We start from the raw sequence: 17,056 nt of genomic DNA on the forward strand, positions 1-17,056 counted from the left end.
AAAGACCTAAGACAACAACATAGCATGGTAGCAACACATGACAACAACAACACGACATGACAACAACATGGTAGCAACACAACATGGTAGCAGCACAACATGGTAGCAGCATAACATGGTACAAACATGATTGGGCACAGACAACAGCACAAAGGGCAAGAAGGTAGAGACAACAATATATCACGCGAAGCAGCCACAACTGTCAGTAAGAGTGTCCTGTTGTGGTGTTTGTGCAGTTTCCAGATCGCCTCGTCTCTCACCAAGGAGCTGTGTGCCCTGGTGTTTGGGGTCAACACCTTCCTGGCGACCATTCTGAAGACCATCATCACCCTCATCGTCTCAGACAAGAAGGGCCTGGGACTAGACGTGCACTCCCAGGTAAATCACACTGATTACCACCACGCTCAGACAACTTCCTGCAAGCTAACGTCAACCGTACGGAAACACCATATGTTTTCTAATGAGTGCTGTTCCGTTCTCCAACCGTATGGAAACACCATATGTTTTCTAATGAGTGCTGTTCCATTCTCCAACCGTATGGAAACCCCATATGTTTTCTAATGAGTGCTGTTCCGTTCTCCAACCGTATGGAAACACCATATGTTTTCTAATGAGTGCTGTTCCATTCTCCAACCGTATGGAAACCCCATATGTTTTCTGAGTGCTGTTCCATTCTCCAACTGTATGTAAACACCATATGTTTTCTAATGAGTGCTGTTCCGTTCTCCAACTGTATGGAAACACCATATGTTTTCTAATGAGTGCTGTTCCGTTCTCCAATAGTTCCTGATCTACTTCTTCTACTTTGCCTTGCTGACGGTCATCTACCTGGGCTGTGCTGTCTGGGTCATCATTCGCCACTACAGGAACCAATCGGCGGGAGGGGGGGGGGCACAGACCAGTCCACGCCCACTGAGCTATGTTCCGTACCATCAAAACCCTCGGAGACGGAACCTCTGTCCAATGAGAACAACGTCAAGGCCTGAAAGGGATATTTTAGGATTTTGTCAATGAAGCCCTTAATCTCTTCCCCAGAGTCAGATTAATTGTGGAAACCATTTTTATGTCTCTGCGTTGCAGTTTGAAGGAATTTGCTAGCTGTTCCTGTAGACTTCCAGTCATTGCGCTAGCTAATGCTAGTTGGCATTGGCTCACGAAACTACCTCTAACTTCCTTCATACTGGATGCAGGTACATAAAATGCTATCCTAGAGTTCATCTGACTCTGGGGAAGTAGATTAAGGGCCTCATTGCCAAAATCCCAAACTGTCCCTTGAACATTGTGATGTCATCTTGACATCAACCCCTAAACCCCCTACACTGACATTGAGTAGAGTTGGTCTAAACGGTCTCGGAATCTCAAAGACAGATGAGACTTAGAGGTGAGTCGAGACCTCATGACATTTCCTTGGACGTGTTGGTGGAGTGTAGTTTACCAGTATTAATGAACAATCACTGTTCTCATCCTTTAGTGCCTTATCTGTTATATCCAACGTGTCTTCAGTTCCCCAAAAAGGATGTTATTATGAAATACATAGTTTAAAGAATTACAGGCAGGGCCCACATACATTATTACAAGACAAAAAAGCTCACTCGATCAAGCCTAATGGTCTTGTAAGTATGAAAGCAAAGCTTACTTTCATATATATATAGATAAAGAAGCTTGAAAGGGTAGTGGAATGGGGTAATGTCTTAGTGCAGGGTGGGAAGAATAAAATACATCACCTTATGTGTGGTACAAATCCCATTATTGTGGGAGCACCTCTAATAGTGTGAATTAGGCTGTGTGAGAAGGTTTGCATTTTAAGCAACCTGCCTAAACATTGTTTGAAGTACAATAGACCATCATAGCTACTGTAGTAGGTCAATTTAAGGAATGTCCTTTTTCGCCTTCAGACCAATCCCTACTTCTTACTCAAAACAGTGTGATGTTTTTAATAGTCATAGGTTGGGCCTAGTTGTCGGCCCAATGTTTTCAGAGAGACTGTTGACATGGACTCTGTAGTGGCTGCTTTGCTCTTTTCTTATCCCAGACACATCCCAAAGGGTGTTATTCACTGGCGATTATGTTCACAGTTTTCCAAATACAGAGTAATCATATGTTTTCCCTGTTTATGTTGAAGCACGTATGTCTTTGTAACACCGACTGAGAAAATAATAATCTCAAGTAGAGGGGACCAATAGGAAATGATCTACTGAAACGGTCTAACTAATTCTACTGGACTACTACTTCTACTGATGGAACAATAGCAAATGATTCACTGTTTGCGATCATTAGGAATTCTCGACAATTGCTGCAATTGTATTGATAAGCAAATATTTTTTTCATCTGTGTACATATTGTTAGCTGTATAGAAGTCCTCCAGTGAGAGAGGGTTGCCCCAAAGGATCGTGATTACTATGTGATCAAAGTAGCATTGCTTTAGATTAAGCAGACACTTGAAAGGATGCATTTTTGGGCTGCTGAATCTTCCTGAATATATTTCTTTGAAAAGTGTGAAAAGATTTTCTAAATGAAGTGCTTTGTGTGTATGTTCACTACGCTCCCATTGTCTTAGGTTTAATCAGCTATTGGTTATGAACAAAGCAGATGCCAATTGTTTTAGGACCTTCAAACTAACCATATCAGTGTACTTACTTGCTGCCAGTGATTCATTCATTGCACCTTGTGTCAGGAAGTGTTTTAGCTACCATTTTGTGTATTGTCTTGCTTAGGGGAGAGTAGGGTAAGTTCAGCCATTGTTTTACATTCCGCATCACTCCGTCAATGGAAAATATAGTATTATTTCTATCAAAGATATCTACATATATTTCAGGGTGTTGTGTATGGGTGGCAGGTAGCTTAGTGGTTAAGAGCGTTGTGCCAGTAACCGAAAGGTCGCTGGTTCTAATCCCCGAGCCGACTAGGTGAAAAATCTGTCGATGTGCCCTTGAGCAAGGCACTTAACCCTAATTGCTCATGTAAGTCGCTGGATAAGAGCGTCTGCTAAATGACTAAAATGTAAAAATGTGTATCCCTGGAAATAATCAGAATTCATGTAAACATTACAGTTTTGAAAACATAGGTTGTCTGAAAAAAAGTGGTCTCTTGGCACAATTTACCCCGGGTATGGAGTAAGTTGAGCCGCGGAATAGGGTAAGTTAAGCCATGCTGATGTATAGAACAATCTCAAAATTATCTACTTTGGTTTTGATACAAGCATCATGAAACCTCTAACACAATAAATTGTGATTTCTTCCTTCAGACTCCATGAAATGATGACCTCTTCCTAGAAATTTAATTTTGTGTATGGTTTCCTAGAAACAAGGGTGGCTCAATTTACCTATTTTGCTCAATTTACCCCACTCTCCCCTATTTTATTATTTTTATGTTTTCATGCAGATTTGTCTTTTCATCCCAAGCAGTGCTAATAATACGTTCATTCATTTATCATTGTCATCTTTTCTAATAGGAAGCCCACATTAATGTGAATGTGTAAACTGGAGTATAGTTGTCATGAACTACTGCAAATGAGTTAGAGGATTTAGCTATGAGCTGGCAGACCTTTATTCTGCATGTTATTTTCCAGAATGTTCTAATGAGCTATTTTGTGTTGTTTTAATGCAGGGGTTCCCAAACCTTTTTGCTTCGTGACCCACCAATTGATGAGTCTTTGGGTCTTGACCCACCATAAGGGTTGAGTGGTAAAAAAAAAAAAAAAAGCATATACACAGACCAAAGAATAAATACAAAATATGATCTTGGCAGCGGACAGAATATTTTGCAGTTTCAAAGCTAATCCCCTGCAATAGCACACATCTTGTCATGGAGCTGAAATAACTTTATTGCAATTTTAAAACCAATTTCCTACAATTCTATGCATTTTGACATGGAGCTGAGATTTTGTTTGTTTTTAAGCTAATTTACCACAATTCTACGCATTTTGACATGGCTGGTGTTCTTATGCTCAAACATAACATCAATGGGGGCCTGATTGTATATCTTTTATTTTGTTGATTGTAAAATCTCAAACATTATAGGCTATTATTGAAAAATATATAGGTCCATTATTTTTTCTGCATCCCAACCCACAGTTTGGAAACCACTGTTTTAATGGAACAATTTATTTATCTGTGTGCGTAGGAGTGAAATTGGGTTTTCTTAAATGTTTGTCACTGAGGAAATGAAATGCAAAATGTGAAAATCTTTTAGGCCTATATGTTTATCCTTTGGAATCTGACAACTCTGGGAACTCATATCTGGTGTACCCTTTACATTCTAAATGTGTCTCCCGAGTGGCGCAGTGGTCTAAGGCACTGCATCGCAGTGCTAGCTGTGCCACTAGAGATCCTGGTTCGAATCCAGGCTCTGTCGTAGCCGGCCGTGACCGGGAGACCCATGGGGCGGCGCACAATTGGCCCAGCGTCGTCCAGGGTAGGGGAGGGAATGGCCGGCAGGGATGTAGCTCAGTTGGTAGAGCATGGCGTTTGCAACGCCAGGGTTGTGTGTTCGATCCCCACGGGGGGCCAGTATGAAGAAATGTAATGTATGCACTCACTAACTGTAAGTCGCTCTGGATAAGAGCGTCTGCTAAATGACTAAAAAATGTAAAAAAATATATATATATATACCATACCTAACGTACGCCCATAAATGCAGATTACACTTGCACAATTTGTTATTTTACTTGCCTATAGTTTAATTGAATTACAATGCATAGGAAGTGGTTTGCTGAATTCCTGCCCCCTTGAAAACTGAGAAATCATGTCAGAATATAGACTATTATACTAGTTGAGTGCTTATTAATTACATGTAGAGTGGATAAAAGACGTGCGTGAACAATACAAGTGCTTAACTTGAGAACACGATGTACAATGGGTCCGGAACACGAGATATGCAACTTGAACTTTGCACAATTCTCTTATTGATTTAAACGGTCATATCTCAAGGTAGGATTCGGCCTATAGTGACGAGGTTGTAGACAATGATTTTTACATGGTCATATTGGATCATAAACAAATACAAATGTATGAGATGAATTTCACCTAATAGTCGATATGCCGTGCAGTATACTAACCAACGACTTCAGTATAGGAAAAGATTTGTAACGTTAACTGTCAGAATTGTTAAATGTTTGTGTTATTGTCACACTGACTTCAATCAATGCCGAATATACACTTTGTGTGAATGACTGTGAACCTATTTTGTTGATGTAAAAAAACACAGAAACTGATGTCAACAGTTTTATTTTTTATTTACAAATAAATCAGTTTTGAAAACATAGTGTAGCATTTGTGTGTTTGTTTGCAATAAACGTTGATGACAAGATAAATGACGTGGCCTAAGGAGACTCCTCCCCAGGGTCATACACCGGTTCATTCAGTGAGATGCAATGCTTTTGTCTTTGGATTTGGGATAAAAGCCTACTTGATTTCTATCAGAGTGCATCTTGTCAACTGTAACTACAGTCCATAGACACTTAAGAGCACTTTTGAGGATTTTGAAATGCAAAAGGATGTGTTTTTGTTTTGCATACTAATTTAATTTTCTGATACACAATGTCATGGTTCTTACCTTATCTCTTCATAGATCTAAACAGGTCCATGGAGTCCTTTACTGAAAAGTGGGCATGTTAAAACTACTTTGACTTTTTTTTAAATCACAAAATAAATACTCCTTTGTTATTATCAAAACATTTGAAATATCCTGTTCCCTTGGATGTCCGATAACAAAATAAAACAATCCAACATTTACGACAATGTTATATATAGATAGTGCTTCAAAAACTGGTTACATGTACAGATTACAATGCAATTTTAAAAAAGTGAATAAAAAATTACAACATTGAATAATAGACAAACATACATTTCATGTACAATACTGCAACAATTAGCTTGTTGGAATCATAGAGAGCATAGAATTAGTGTCCTATTTAATCCATGGGTGTGGTTTAATTCTAGGGCAAACTTAAAAGGCTATAGACTTTCTACAATACAGGTATTATGCTTGAGGGTAAGACCACAACTGACAGGTAAAAAAACTAAACATAACCATTGTGATAAAGTCTGTCCTCTAACCCTCAATGAACATGGCTTTATGAAGAGATTTCTGAAGTGGACAGTTAAAGGAAAAGTGGAATGTAACACAGAGGGAGGAATGAGTCCAAACTCAACTGAAAACCACAGTGTTGAGGTGTTTACAGAACAGTGATTTAGACCTATGTGCAAGGGGTTGGGGTGGGCTGTTTGGTCAGCTGCGATCAGTGTATAAAGGGGGGTGGATTGGGGCTTGGGGGGGTATGGTCCATCTCTTGGCCTGGTTGTGGCTGTTCTTGATCAACCCCATATTATGGACATGTGGTCCTATTTGGCCAGCTGGACTGAGTGTAATGGAGAAGGGGAACGTAGCTGTTACAAACAAAGCACCATTGTGTGTGTGTGTGTGTACGTACGGTTTGTTAGGCCTACCTCCTGGATTGGCTGATGTGTTTGTGTGTGTGTTTCATTTAGGCTTATCTCTTGATCTGGTTGAAGTGTGTGTGTGTGTTTGGTTGGTCCCTCCTATCTCTTGAACTGTCCGATGTAGCTGTTCTCGATGCAGAGCACGGCGTAGGAGCTGTGGCAGCTGCTGGTGCTCTGTTGGAGGAGCTGGCCCCCCTGTAGAGAGGAGGCCATGCCCGTCAGCGCCCGCTCCCCTATACGCCACGTCTCACAGTAGTTATCCACCTGGCGGTGCCCCCTGCTCGTCGAACCGTGCCACATCATCTTGTCTGGCCTAGGGGAGGAGAGGATTAATGGAGGGAAGGAGATGAAGGGATTAATCATCATATTTTTGCTTCCATTCACTTTCTCAGCTGTTAACTTTAAAACTACATAACTTATCAATGCCTTCTTATGGACGTTGATATTTTGTGTATTGTGAGTGATATGTAGAAGTGTAGTGGCAGGTAGCTTAGTGGTTAAGAGCGTTGTGCCAGTAACCGAAAGGTCGCTGGTTCTAATCCCCGAGCCGACTAGGTGAAAAATATGTCAGTGCCCTTGAGCAAGGCACTTAACCCTAATTGCTCATGTAAGTCGCTCTGGATAAGAGCGTCTGCTAAATGACTAAAATGTAAATGTAAAATGTAGTGGATCACCATGTGCCGTCTGTGAGGATGTCTTTGCCATCGAAGGAGTAGATGGGTACGTTGTCCTTCACTCTGCCCTCTGAGTCACTGAAGATGGCCTCCCAATTGTCAAACAGGACCTCGTCCTATAGAGGGGACAGACAGATGTTTAGGGACGGTTGCTGCCAATTACTTAAATGATATGGAATGATACTGCGATTCTGATTGAAGCTGAAAATGCATCTCAGTCTTAGCCCACAGTACTGTACCTTCAGGTTGACGATGGGCATGCTATCCCTGTCTGACTTGCGGACGATGCTGTAAAGGTCCTGGAGCTTGGAGGAGAGGAAAGCCCGGAAGGTTCCCTTCAGCCCTATGGCCCGAGCCTGGTTAAAGCACAGGAAGTCTGCCCCTCTGATACCCCGCATGTTACCCCCCTGGGGGGCGTTCAGGGCCATCAGGTGAATCTGCAGAAAGAAAGCAGAAGAAAAGTGTGCTTTTAAAAACATGCTTCCATCACATCCATGATCACAAGTATTTCAGTAAAGACATGTTTTCAGGTGAACATTTTTTATGACATATTTCAATACTGGCTACTCACGCTTGGGCCTGACGTGTGTTGGTGGGTGGGGGTCTCAGGGGGTCTGGGTCTGCGTTGTGGGGTTACAGGGTAACGGGTGTCTGAGTAAACCGGGTACTGTGGGACGGGGGCTGGCTGGGGCTGGGGCTGGACCGGCTGAACAGGGTCAGGGTTGTGCAGGCGGTCTGTATAACTGGGGTACCGTGGATCAGTGTGTGAGGGGTATCTGGGGTCTGAGTTTGAGGGGTAGCGTGGATCCGGCTGGGCTGGGTAGCGTGGATCCGGTTGGGCTGGGTAGCGTGGATCCGGCTGGGCTGGGTAGCGTGGATCCGGCTGGGCTGGGTAGCGTGGATCCGGTTGGGCTGGGTAGCGTGGATCTGGCTGGGCTGGGTAGCGTGGATCCGGGTGAGTCGGGTAACGTGGGTCGGGGTAAACAGGGTGTTGTTCCTCAGGCTGTGGCTGATGGAGGTCTAGCTGTCTGGGGGGTTGCTCTGTGGAGGTGCCACTGTCGGAGAAGTGGCCTGTGGCTGTGTTGAAGGGCTGGTAGTAGACCACTGGAGGAGGGTCGACAGCTGCCACCTCATTACCCTGCAGATAGATACAGACAGAGAAATAATGTGAATGTGATTCACTCACTAATGTGATTAATAACTTCATTAAGCAATTCACTCACTGTCACAATAGTGTATTGTCAGCATTTCTCAAGTGCACATTTCCAAGGACTTACCTGGTCAGGGGGTAAAGCTATGTATGGTCCAAGCTGAAAGGTAAAGGTAGAACATCTAAGTTAATCATGTAAACATTAACAAAGGATGAAGGTATTGTGTTTTCTAAATATAGTGGCTTGCATTCATTACACTGGTAAACACTGCACCTGGATTTGCCGGAAGCCATCTCGTACTCTGATGTAAAAGTCTGTTTGGTCGACCAGATACACCAGCGTCCCCTCTGCCTGTCGTCTGGCCGTGGCTGTCATCGTGTCATATGACCTCAGCACCATCACCTGTTCAAACATAGATGACAAGGAGCTAAATGATGTCATATCCTGGAAGTGGCGCATATATCATCATAGTGAGGCCCCATTCAGAAACAAGCCCTAACCAAGACCCTACACTAGGAAGGGAGCAGTTAACAGACTCACCCCAGAGGAGTGTCCATCAGTCCCAGGTGGGCCAGGAGGACCCGGAGGTCCAGGGATGCTGATGGCTGAGATGTAAAAAGATCCCGTTCATTGAAGCTGTTAACCGTAGCACTACTGTACTTCATGTCACCAGAAAGTTTACTTTAACGTGTGTTTCTGCCTATGTACTGTATGTATGAGTGTGTGTGTGAGAGAGTACGTCTCACTCTGTGATGGCCTGTAGGCTCCAGGTGAGGAGGATGATCCTGGAGGTCCGGGGGGCCCCGGTGGGCCTGGGTTCCCTTGCCTGCCTTCGTACCCTCTTCCTGGGTGACCTGGAGGGCCCTGGGGCCCTGAAGGACCGATGATGGACTCTCCCTTTGGCCCCTGGAGATAGATAGATCAGATAGATTTGTTTATTCCTTAAAAGGAATATGTCTTGCCCATTACGACTTGCCATTGAATTCCATTCTACATGTCATTTGATGCAAGGCACTGATAAAACGTGGAGAATGCAGTGAAATAAAATGGCTGTTGTTGTTGTTCAGTGGTTATTCTTACTGGAAGTCCTGGAGGTCCAGGTTGACCACCCTGTCCACCGTAACCTCCGCCATAATATCCTCCAGCTGGGTCGCCCTTCTCCCCCTTCATCCCAGAGTCTCCTCTCTCTCCCTTCATCTCGTTCTGCGGACACACACCGTGTAATTTGACCTCACGTCAAACACATACAGAAGCATGGCAGGTTGTGAGTGTGGAGCGCATTAGTAGTTATATCACTTACCTTGAAGGTGTAGATGTCAAAGTTTGACGTGAGACCTACAATGGACACAATAGAACATGAGTTCAATCAGCTCAATCTCATGTGTTAGTACAACCAAGGCCAAAGATAGTAAATAACTAGTTGTCCAGCTGCTATAGCTGTTTTGAATGTACCTGGTACCCCAGGTATTCCTGGTACTCCACGATCACCTTTCTCTCCTTTGGAGTCTGATGGGGGGAGGAAAAAGGGCAACATGTAAGCGAACACATGACATAGTTTTACATGTAACGTTTTATGTCATGGTGTGAGACTGGCCAATGAGAATGAGTTGACTTACCAGGATAGAACCGTGAGACATCATCATACCTCTGAGTCTGAAACAGAACCAAGGAGGAGAAAATATACACTACTATACGTTGGAAAGAGACCATATCAATTTGTAAACACACATTAGTGGCTTTGTGGGTTTTAACAACTAAACCAGCAGGTAGTAACCAAGCTGATTTACACATTACAGCACCAAAGCCTGGGAAAGATACAATACTGGATCAGACATCTACTCACGTTGAACCTGTCCAGAGGTACTGCTGGCCCGGGGGGTCCGGGTGGGCCGGGTGGTCCTGGAGGACCCTAAAAACACGGATCAATCTGGGTTAAACTGAGACCTAGCATTACAACCACACCAAAATGATGATCTACCAATACAACTGATTTTATGAACAATTACTTTTTGGACATGCTGACCTCTGGGTTGTACCCCAACAGTCTTTCACTTATGATTCACTTCAATCACCAACCAGTGGTGCCATGCTTACTGTGTATCCATATCCTCCAGCTGAATCCCCCTTCTCTCCTTTGACACCATTCAACCCAGGACGGCCCTGTAACCAACACACTTGCTTAGTTCCAACAGCAACAGTACATCATCAGTTTGTTAAGACTGTATGGAAAATAGGACACTTGGATTCTTTCTAAAGGAGACTTCTGTGCCATTTAGCATATACTTTTATTCAAAGCGACTTACAGTCGTGTGCATACATTTTTACATATGGGGGTCCTGGGAATCGAACCCACTATCTTGGCATTACAAGCGCCGTGCGCTACCAACTGTGCTACAGAGGTCCACCACTTGACTGATAGCTGAACAGAGGTACTTACCGGTCTACCTGGCATGCCGATATCTCCCTTTAAACCAGCTGGACCATAGGGACCCTATAGAGACAGAGAACAATATAAATCTACCAGCTGGACCCTATAGAGACAGAGAACAATATACATCTACCAGCTGGACCCTATAGAGACAGAGAACAATATAAATCTACCAGCTGGACCCTATAAAGACAGAAAACAATATAAATCTACCAGCTGGACCCTATAGAGACAGATAACAATATAAATCTACCAGCTTGACTCTATAGAGACAGAGAACAATATAAATCTACCAGCTGGACCCTATAGAGACAGAGAACAATATAAATCTACCAGCTGGACCCTATAGAGACAGATAACAATATAAATCTACCAGCTGGACCCTATAGAGACAGAGAACAATGTACATCTACCAGCTGGACCCTATAGAGACAGAGAACAATATACATCTACTTATAATAATAATAATAATAATAATATGCCATTTAGCAGACGCTTTTATCCAAAGCGACTTACAGTCATGCGTGCATACATTTTTTTTATGTATGGGTGGTCCCGGGGATCGAACCCACTACCTTGGCGTTACAAGCGCTGTGCTCTACCAGCTGAGCTACAGAGGACCACACTACTTGCTGGAACATAGGGACCCTATACAGACAAATAAACAATATAAATATAACAGCTGGACCCTATAGAGACAGAGAACAATAAAAATCTACCAGCTGGACCCTATAGAGACAGAAAACAATATAAATCCACCAGCTGGACCCTATAGAGACAGAAAACAATATAAATCTACCAGCTGGACCATAGGGACCCTATAGAGACAGAGAACAATATAAATCTACCAGCTGGACCCATAAAGACAGAAAACAATATAAATCTACCAGCTGGACCCTATAGAGACAGAAAACAATATAAATCTACCAGCTGGACCCTATAGAGACAGAAAACAATATAAATCTACCAGCTGGACCCTATAGAGACAGAAAACAATATAAATCTACCAGCTGGACCCTATAGAGACAGAAAACAATATAAATCTACCAGCTGGACCCTATAGAGACAAGAGAACAATATAAATCCACCAGCTGGACCCTATAGAGACAGAAAACAATATAAATCCACCAACTGGACCCTATAGAGACAGAGAACAATATAAATCTACCAGCTGGACCCTATAGAGACAGATAACAATATAAATCCACCAGCTGGACCTATAGAGACAGAAAACAATATAAATCCACCAGCTGGACCTATAGAGACAGAAAACAATATAAATCTATCAGCTGGACCATGGGGACCCTATAGAGACAGAGAACAATATACATCTACCAGCTGGACTCTATAGAGACATAAAACAATATAAATCTACCAGCTGGACCTATAGAGACAGAGAACAATATAAATCTACCAGCTGGACCATAGGGACCCTATAGAGACAGAGAACAATATAAATCTACCAGCTGGACCCTAAAGAGACAGAGAACAATATAAATCTACCAGCTGGACCCTATAGAGACAGATAACAATATAAATCTACCAGCTGGACTCTATAGAGTCAGAACAATATACATCTACCAGCTGGACTCTATAGAGACAGAGAACAATATAAATCTACCAGCTGGACCCTATAGAGACAGAGAACAATATAAATCTACCAGCTGGACCCTATAGAGACAGATAACAATATAAATCTACCAGCTGGACCCTATAGAGACAGAGAACAATGTACATCTACCAGCTGGACCCTATAGAGACAGAGAACAATATACATCTACTTGCTGGAACATAGGGACCCTATACAGACAAATAAACAATATAAATATAACAGCTGGACCCTATAGAGACAGAGAACAATATAAATCTACCAGCTGGGCCCTATAGAGACAGAAAACAATATAAATCCACCAGCTGGACCCTATAGAGACAGAAAACAATATAAATCTACCAGCTGGACCCTATAGAGACAGAGAACATTATAAATCTACCAGCTGGACCCTATAGAGACAGAAAACAATATAAATCTACCAGCTGGACCCTATAGAGACAGAAAACAATATAAATCTACCAGCTGGACCCTATAAAGACAGAAAACAATATAAATCTACCAGATGGACCCTATAGAGACAGAAATCAATATAAATCTACCAGCTGGACCCTATAGAGACAGAAAACAATATAAATCTACCAGCTGGACCCTATAGAGACAGAGAACAATATAAATCCACCAGCTGGACCCTATAGAGACAGAGAACAATATACATCTACCAGCTGGACCCTATAGAGACAGATAACAATATAAATCCACCAGCTGGACCCTATAGAGACAGAAAACAATATAAATCCACCAGCTGGACCCTATAGAGACAGAAAACAATATAAATCTACCAGCTGGACCATAGGGACCATATAGAGACAGAGAACAATATACATCTACCAGCTGGACCCTATAGAGACAGAAAACAATATAAATCTACCAGCTGGACCCTATAGAGACAGAGAACAATATAAATCTACCAGCTGGACCCTATAGAGACAGAGAACAATATAAATCTACCAGCTGGACCCTAAAGAGACAGAGAACAATATAAATCTACCAGCTGGACCCTATAGAGACAGAGAACAATATAAATCTACCAGCTGGACCCTATAGAGTCAGAACAATATAAATCTACCAGCTGGACCCTAGAGAGACAGAGAACAATATAAATATACCAGCTGGAATATAGGGACCCTAGAACAGAGACAATATAAATCTACCAGCTGGACCCTATAGAGACAGAGAACAATATAAATCTACCAGCTGGACCTATGAGACAGAGAACAATATAAATCTACCAGCTGGACCCTATAGAGACAGAGAACAATATAAATCTACCAGCTGGACCCTATAGAGACAGAGAACAATATAAATCTACCAGCTGGACCCTATAGAGACAGAGAACAATATAAAGTACATCCACGGTTATCTTTGGCTAATCAGAAACAAAGCATATCAATGTTAAAGGGGACAGTACTTACAGGAGGTCCCACAGGTCCCGGGAGTCCTTTATCTCCCTGCACACACAGAGGTCAAAGGGTATAATAATTGAATGTGGCATGGCACATATGAAAGAGGTGGACAAACACATACACTACCGGTCAAAAGTTTTAGAACACCTACTCATTCAAGGGTTTTTCATTATTTTTACCAAGAGTGTGCAAAGCTGTCATCAAAGCAAAGGGTGGCTATTTGAAGAAACTCAAATATAAAATATATTTGGATTTGTTTAACACTTTTTTGATTACTACATGATTCCATATGTGTTATTTCATAGTTTTGATGTCTTCACTATTATTCTACAATGTAGAAAATAGTAAAAATACAGAAAAACCCTTGAATGAGTAGGTGTTCTAAAACTTTTAACTGGTACTGTATGTTCTACATAATACCATACAGTATTGCAACCAACTATAAATCTACTGTGCAGTTGTTCTCACCGGCAGAGACCCCGGCCCTCCTAGGTACAAGGGTCTTCCATCAGGCCCAATGGTAATACCAGGTTCTCCTTTCTCCCCCTGGACAGGACACAGGGTGGAGACATGTCAGTACTTTATGCAATTTTCACTGTACAGAAAACAATATCTGAATGAATGAAGTTGTTACCAGACCTTAGCTGCGTAGCCTGGCTGTCCAGGCTCTCCTGTATCTCCCTTTGGCCCCATAGGCCCCTATAGAAGAAGTTGTGATCAGTAGAAATACAATTATTTATACTTTTACTTTTGATATTTAAGTATATTTTAGCAATTCCATTTACTTTTGATACTTAAGTATATTTAAAACCAAATACTTTTAGACTTTTACTCAAGTAGTATTTTACTGGGTGACTTTCACTTTTACTTGAGTCATTTTCTGTTAATGTATCTTTACTTTTACTCAAGTATGACAATTTAGTACTTTTTCCACCACTGGAAACAGTAAAGGTTAATTGTCTCCACTCCACTGTGTGTGTTCATTGGCAGTGTGGTATTGATACGTACTGGGAATCCTGCCCGGCCGGGCAGAGATGGTCCACCCTGGAGAAAGGAAATAAGGGTTAGGGTGACTTTATAAGGCATTAGAAAACATTTTAAAACAGCATGTAGAGTAACATAGTGACTGTGCCTGCTGAGTCAGATTCTCACCTGTCCTTGACCCCCAAGAACCCCATCAAACTACAATGAGACAGAGACAGATAGGTCAGTGGTGTCACTGAAACATCACTACAATCCAGAGCAGCCTAGACCGTACAGTAGACAGCCACACTCACACTGCCTGAGGTCTGGTAGATGATCTGTCCCGGTGGGCCAGGGGCTCCTGGAGGTCCAGGGCGTCCCCCTTCACGTCCTGGCTCACCCTACAACACAACACACACCACAACATAAGAGCCGAGTGACACTCAATAGATGCCTTATATCTGGGGAAGTTCACGCACAAAACAAAATCTACCACCAAAATATGTAACTCACCCTTTCCCCTCTGTCTCCTCGCTCCCCTTTGTCTCCCTGTGTATAGCACACAAATACACAAGAAATACAACAGAATAGGTTAGTGCACTTTGCGTGGGTTACTCTAAAGCCAAAGTAACGTTCTAATACAGTCTGGGGAGGTGGCTGAGGGATAATGATCTTCTACCAATTTTCCTGGGAATCCGTCCATCCCTGGTGTTCCATCCCGTCCTCTCGCTCCCTCGCTCCCCTTCTCTCCCGATAGCCCAGGCAAACCAGATCTTCCCTGTATGATGACAGGGATACAGTAAGCATTGGTATATAACAAAGATATGGCCTCCAATCAAACTTAGCAATATATTCAAACGGATTTCCTGGTTCTTACGGGAAGGCCAGCGATTCCGGGCGGACCCTGAAAAACAATGGATATGTGACGATGTATAAGTTGATGTGATGGTAAAGGCAAAACAAATGATGAGTGAATGGCAATGTATAGATCACCTGTGGTCCTGGAATACCTATCACTCCAGGAACACCATTGGACACCGTCACTCCAGAACCCTGCCCGTCACCCTACACGGAGAGGACACAGATACAGTTCAAAAAAGACAATACCACTAAAATATATGTAGTCAAATGTATGTAGTCAATTTGGTAACAATTTCAAGGGAGCTTTGGGGTGGGAAGTGAAGCTGTAGTTTATGTAGTTTACATGGGTTGCATGAGTTGTGTACAGTACTCACATAACGCACGGGGTAGGAAGGTCCGGGGGGTCCTGGTGGTCCTGGTGGCCCAATCGGTCCCATGGGCCCAGGAAGCCCGGCCAAGCCCCCCTGCCCTGCCTGACCAGGCACTCCAGGGTCACCCTGAGAACCCTGGTGGTTAGGAGGGAAGAGGTGAGAGACAGAGAGAGACAGAGAGATTGTAAAGGTGTGTGTGTGTGTTTGTGTGTGTGAGTGTTTTGGTGTGTGTGTGTGTGCGTACGTGTGTGTGAAAATCAGCAGCCATTTACATGTAGACATAATTGACACAGCATGCTAACATACGAAGAAAGAAGCATTCCATAAAAGGGGAAACACATTAAAGCTGAATCATTACTATAACAAGCAATGCAAATCAATATTTAAATGAATAAAAAACAATTATAAAAACCAATGATTGCACATAGTTTAGTTCCAATATAAAACATCCAGAGTGATAGTAAAATCTCTTAAGCAACGACAAGTTATTGCCATTTTTCCTATAATGAGCACACTGAGGATTTGAGTTTTTCTGTGAGCTGATTCCCCCCACATGCGAGGAATGCAACTGAAACCAAGGAACCAATAGCATGCAGTCGAAACCAAGGAACCAATAGCAGGAGACCCAGTAGTAAAAGTTGGAGAAGGAGGAGAAGGCAGACGAAGAGTTTTGCTAGAGGGAGACAAGCATAAGGGAGAAGATCTGTATCCTGAGAAAATCCTGACCCCTTTCTATTCCTCACACCACCACCAACATCATGTTTAGACTATCGATCTCGAGGAGAAGTCCCACTCCCAACAGCACCAAAGAAACAAGGTCAAAGCGAAGATAGCAATATATTTAGATCTAAGATTTAGAGGTGGGATAGTGTGGGTGTATTTCAGAGCTCACCTTCTCTCCACTAGGCCCTGGAAGACCTAGATCACCAGCTTCTCCCTGCAGATGAGAGAGAGAGAGAGGAAAAGAGAGCGGGAGAAAGAGACGGGGAAAGAGAGAGGGGGACAGAGAGAGAAATACAGAGAAAGAGATACAGAGAGAGAGAGAGAGAGAGAGAGCAGGAGAGAGAGAGAGGTAGAGAGGTAGAGAGGTAGAGAGAGAGAGAGAGAGAGAGGGAGAGGTAGAGAGAGAGAGAGAGATGAGAGAGGTAGAGAG

The 17,056-nt window shown here is 42.7% G+C and overlaps 2 protein-coding genes across 2 annotated transcripts in view; one reads left to right on the forward strand and one right to left on the reverse strand.

Annotated features, from left to right (window-relative positions):
* Positions 1 to 236: 236 nt before the first annotated feature.
* Positions 237 to 6,501, forward strand: LOC123488755 (reduced folate transporter-like; the record flags this gene model as incomplete). The annotated part of the gene is made up of 3 exons (XM_045219549.1): positions 237 to 378; positions 784 to 926; positions 6,489 to 6,501. Coding segments are annotated over 3 exons (298 nt in total), but the record flags the coding sequence as incomplete, so codon positions are not given.
* The window catches only part of LOC121557978 (collagen alpha-1(XVIII) chain-like), a 33,667-nt gene continuing 21,825 nt past the window's right edge, over positions 5,215 to 17,056 (reverse strand). The window contains exons 16-42 of the mRNA XM_045219550.1: positions 16,796 to 16,840; positions 15,907 to 16,038; positions 15,665 to 15,736; positions 15,549 to 15,575; positions 15,351 to 15,449; positions 15,185 to 15,220; positions 14,986 to 15,072; positions 14,861 to 14,890; positions 14,717 to 14,752; positions 14,348 to 14,407; positions 14,177 to 14,254; positions 13,718 to 13,753; positions 10,703 to 10,756; positions 10,360 to 10,425; positions 10,109 to 10,174; positions 9,882 to 9,918; positions 9,718 to 9,771; positions 9,566 to 9,600; positions 9,346 to 9,468; positions 9,012 to 9,171; positions 8,806 to 8,870; positions 8,539 to 8,667; positions 8,392 to 8,424; positions 7,686 to 8,252; positions 7,354 to 7,551; positions 7,115 to 7,230; positions 5,215 to 6,753 (exon numbers count right to left, since the gene is read on the reverse strand). Coding sequence (XP_045075485.1) covers positions 6,540 to 6,753; positions 7,115 to 7,230; positions 7,354 to 7,551; positions 7,686 to 8,252; positions 8,392 to 8,424; positions 8,539 to 8,667; positions 8,806 to 8,870; positions 9,012 to 9,171; positions 9,346 to 9,468; positions 9,566 to 9,600; positions 9,718 to 9,771; positions 9,882 to 9,918; positions 10,109 to 10,174; positions 10,360 to 10,425; positions 10,703 to 10,756; positions 13,718 to 13,753; positions 14,177 to 14,254; positions 14,348 to 14,407; positions 14,717 to 14,752; positions 14,861 to 14,890; positions 14,986 to 15,072; positions 15,185 to 15,220; positions 15,351 to 15,449; positions 15,549 to 15,575; positions 15,665 to 15,736; positions 15,907 to 16,038; positions 16,796 to 16,840 — 2,655 coding nt within the window. The 3' untranslated portion in view covers positions 5,215 to 6,539. The remainder of the gene's footprint in view (positions 6,754 to 7,114; positions 7,231 to 7,353; positions 7,552 to 7,685; positions 8,253 to 8,391; positions 8,425 to 8,538; positions 8,668 to 8,805; positions 8,871 to 9,011; positions 9,172 to 9,345; positions 9,469 to 9,565; positions 9,601 to 9,717; positions 9,772 to 9,881; positions 9,919 to 10,108; positions 10,175 to 10,359; positions 10,426 to 10,702; positions 10,757 to 13,717; positions 13,754 to 14,176; positions 14,255 to 14,347; positions 14,408 to 14,716; positions 14,753 to 14,860; positions 14,891 to 14,985; positions 15,073 to 15,184; positions 15,221 to 15,350; positions 15,450 to 15,548; positions 15,576 to 15,664; positions 15,737 to 15,906; positions 16,039 to 16,795; positions 16,841 to 17,056) is intronic.

This window comes from Coregonus clupeaformis, unplaced genomic scaffold (genome assembly GCF_020615455.1).
Source record: "Coregonus clupeaformis isolate EN_2021a unplaced genomic scaffold, ASM2061545v1 scaf2469, whole genome shotgun sequence".
Taxonomy (NCBI): domain Eukaryota; kingdom Metazoa; phylum Chordata; class Actinopteri; order Salmoniformes; family Salmonidae; genus Coregonus; species Coregonus clupeaformis.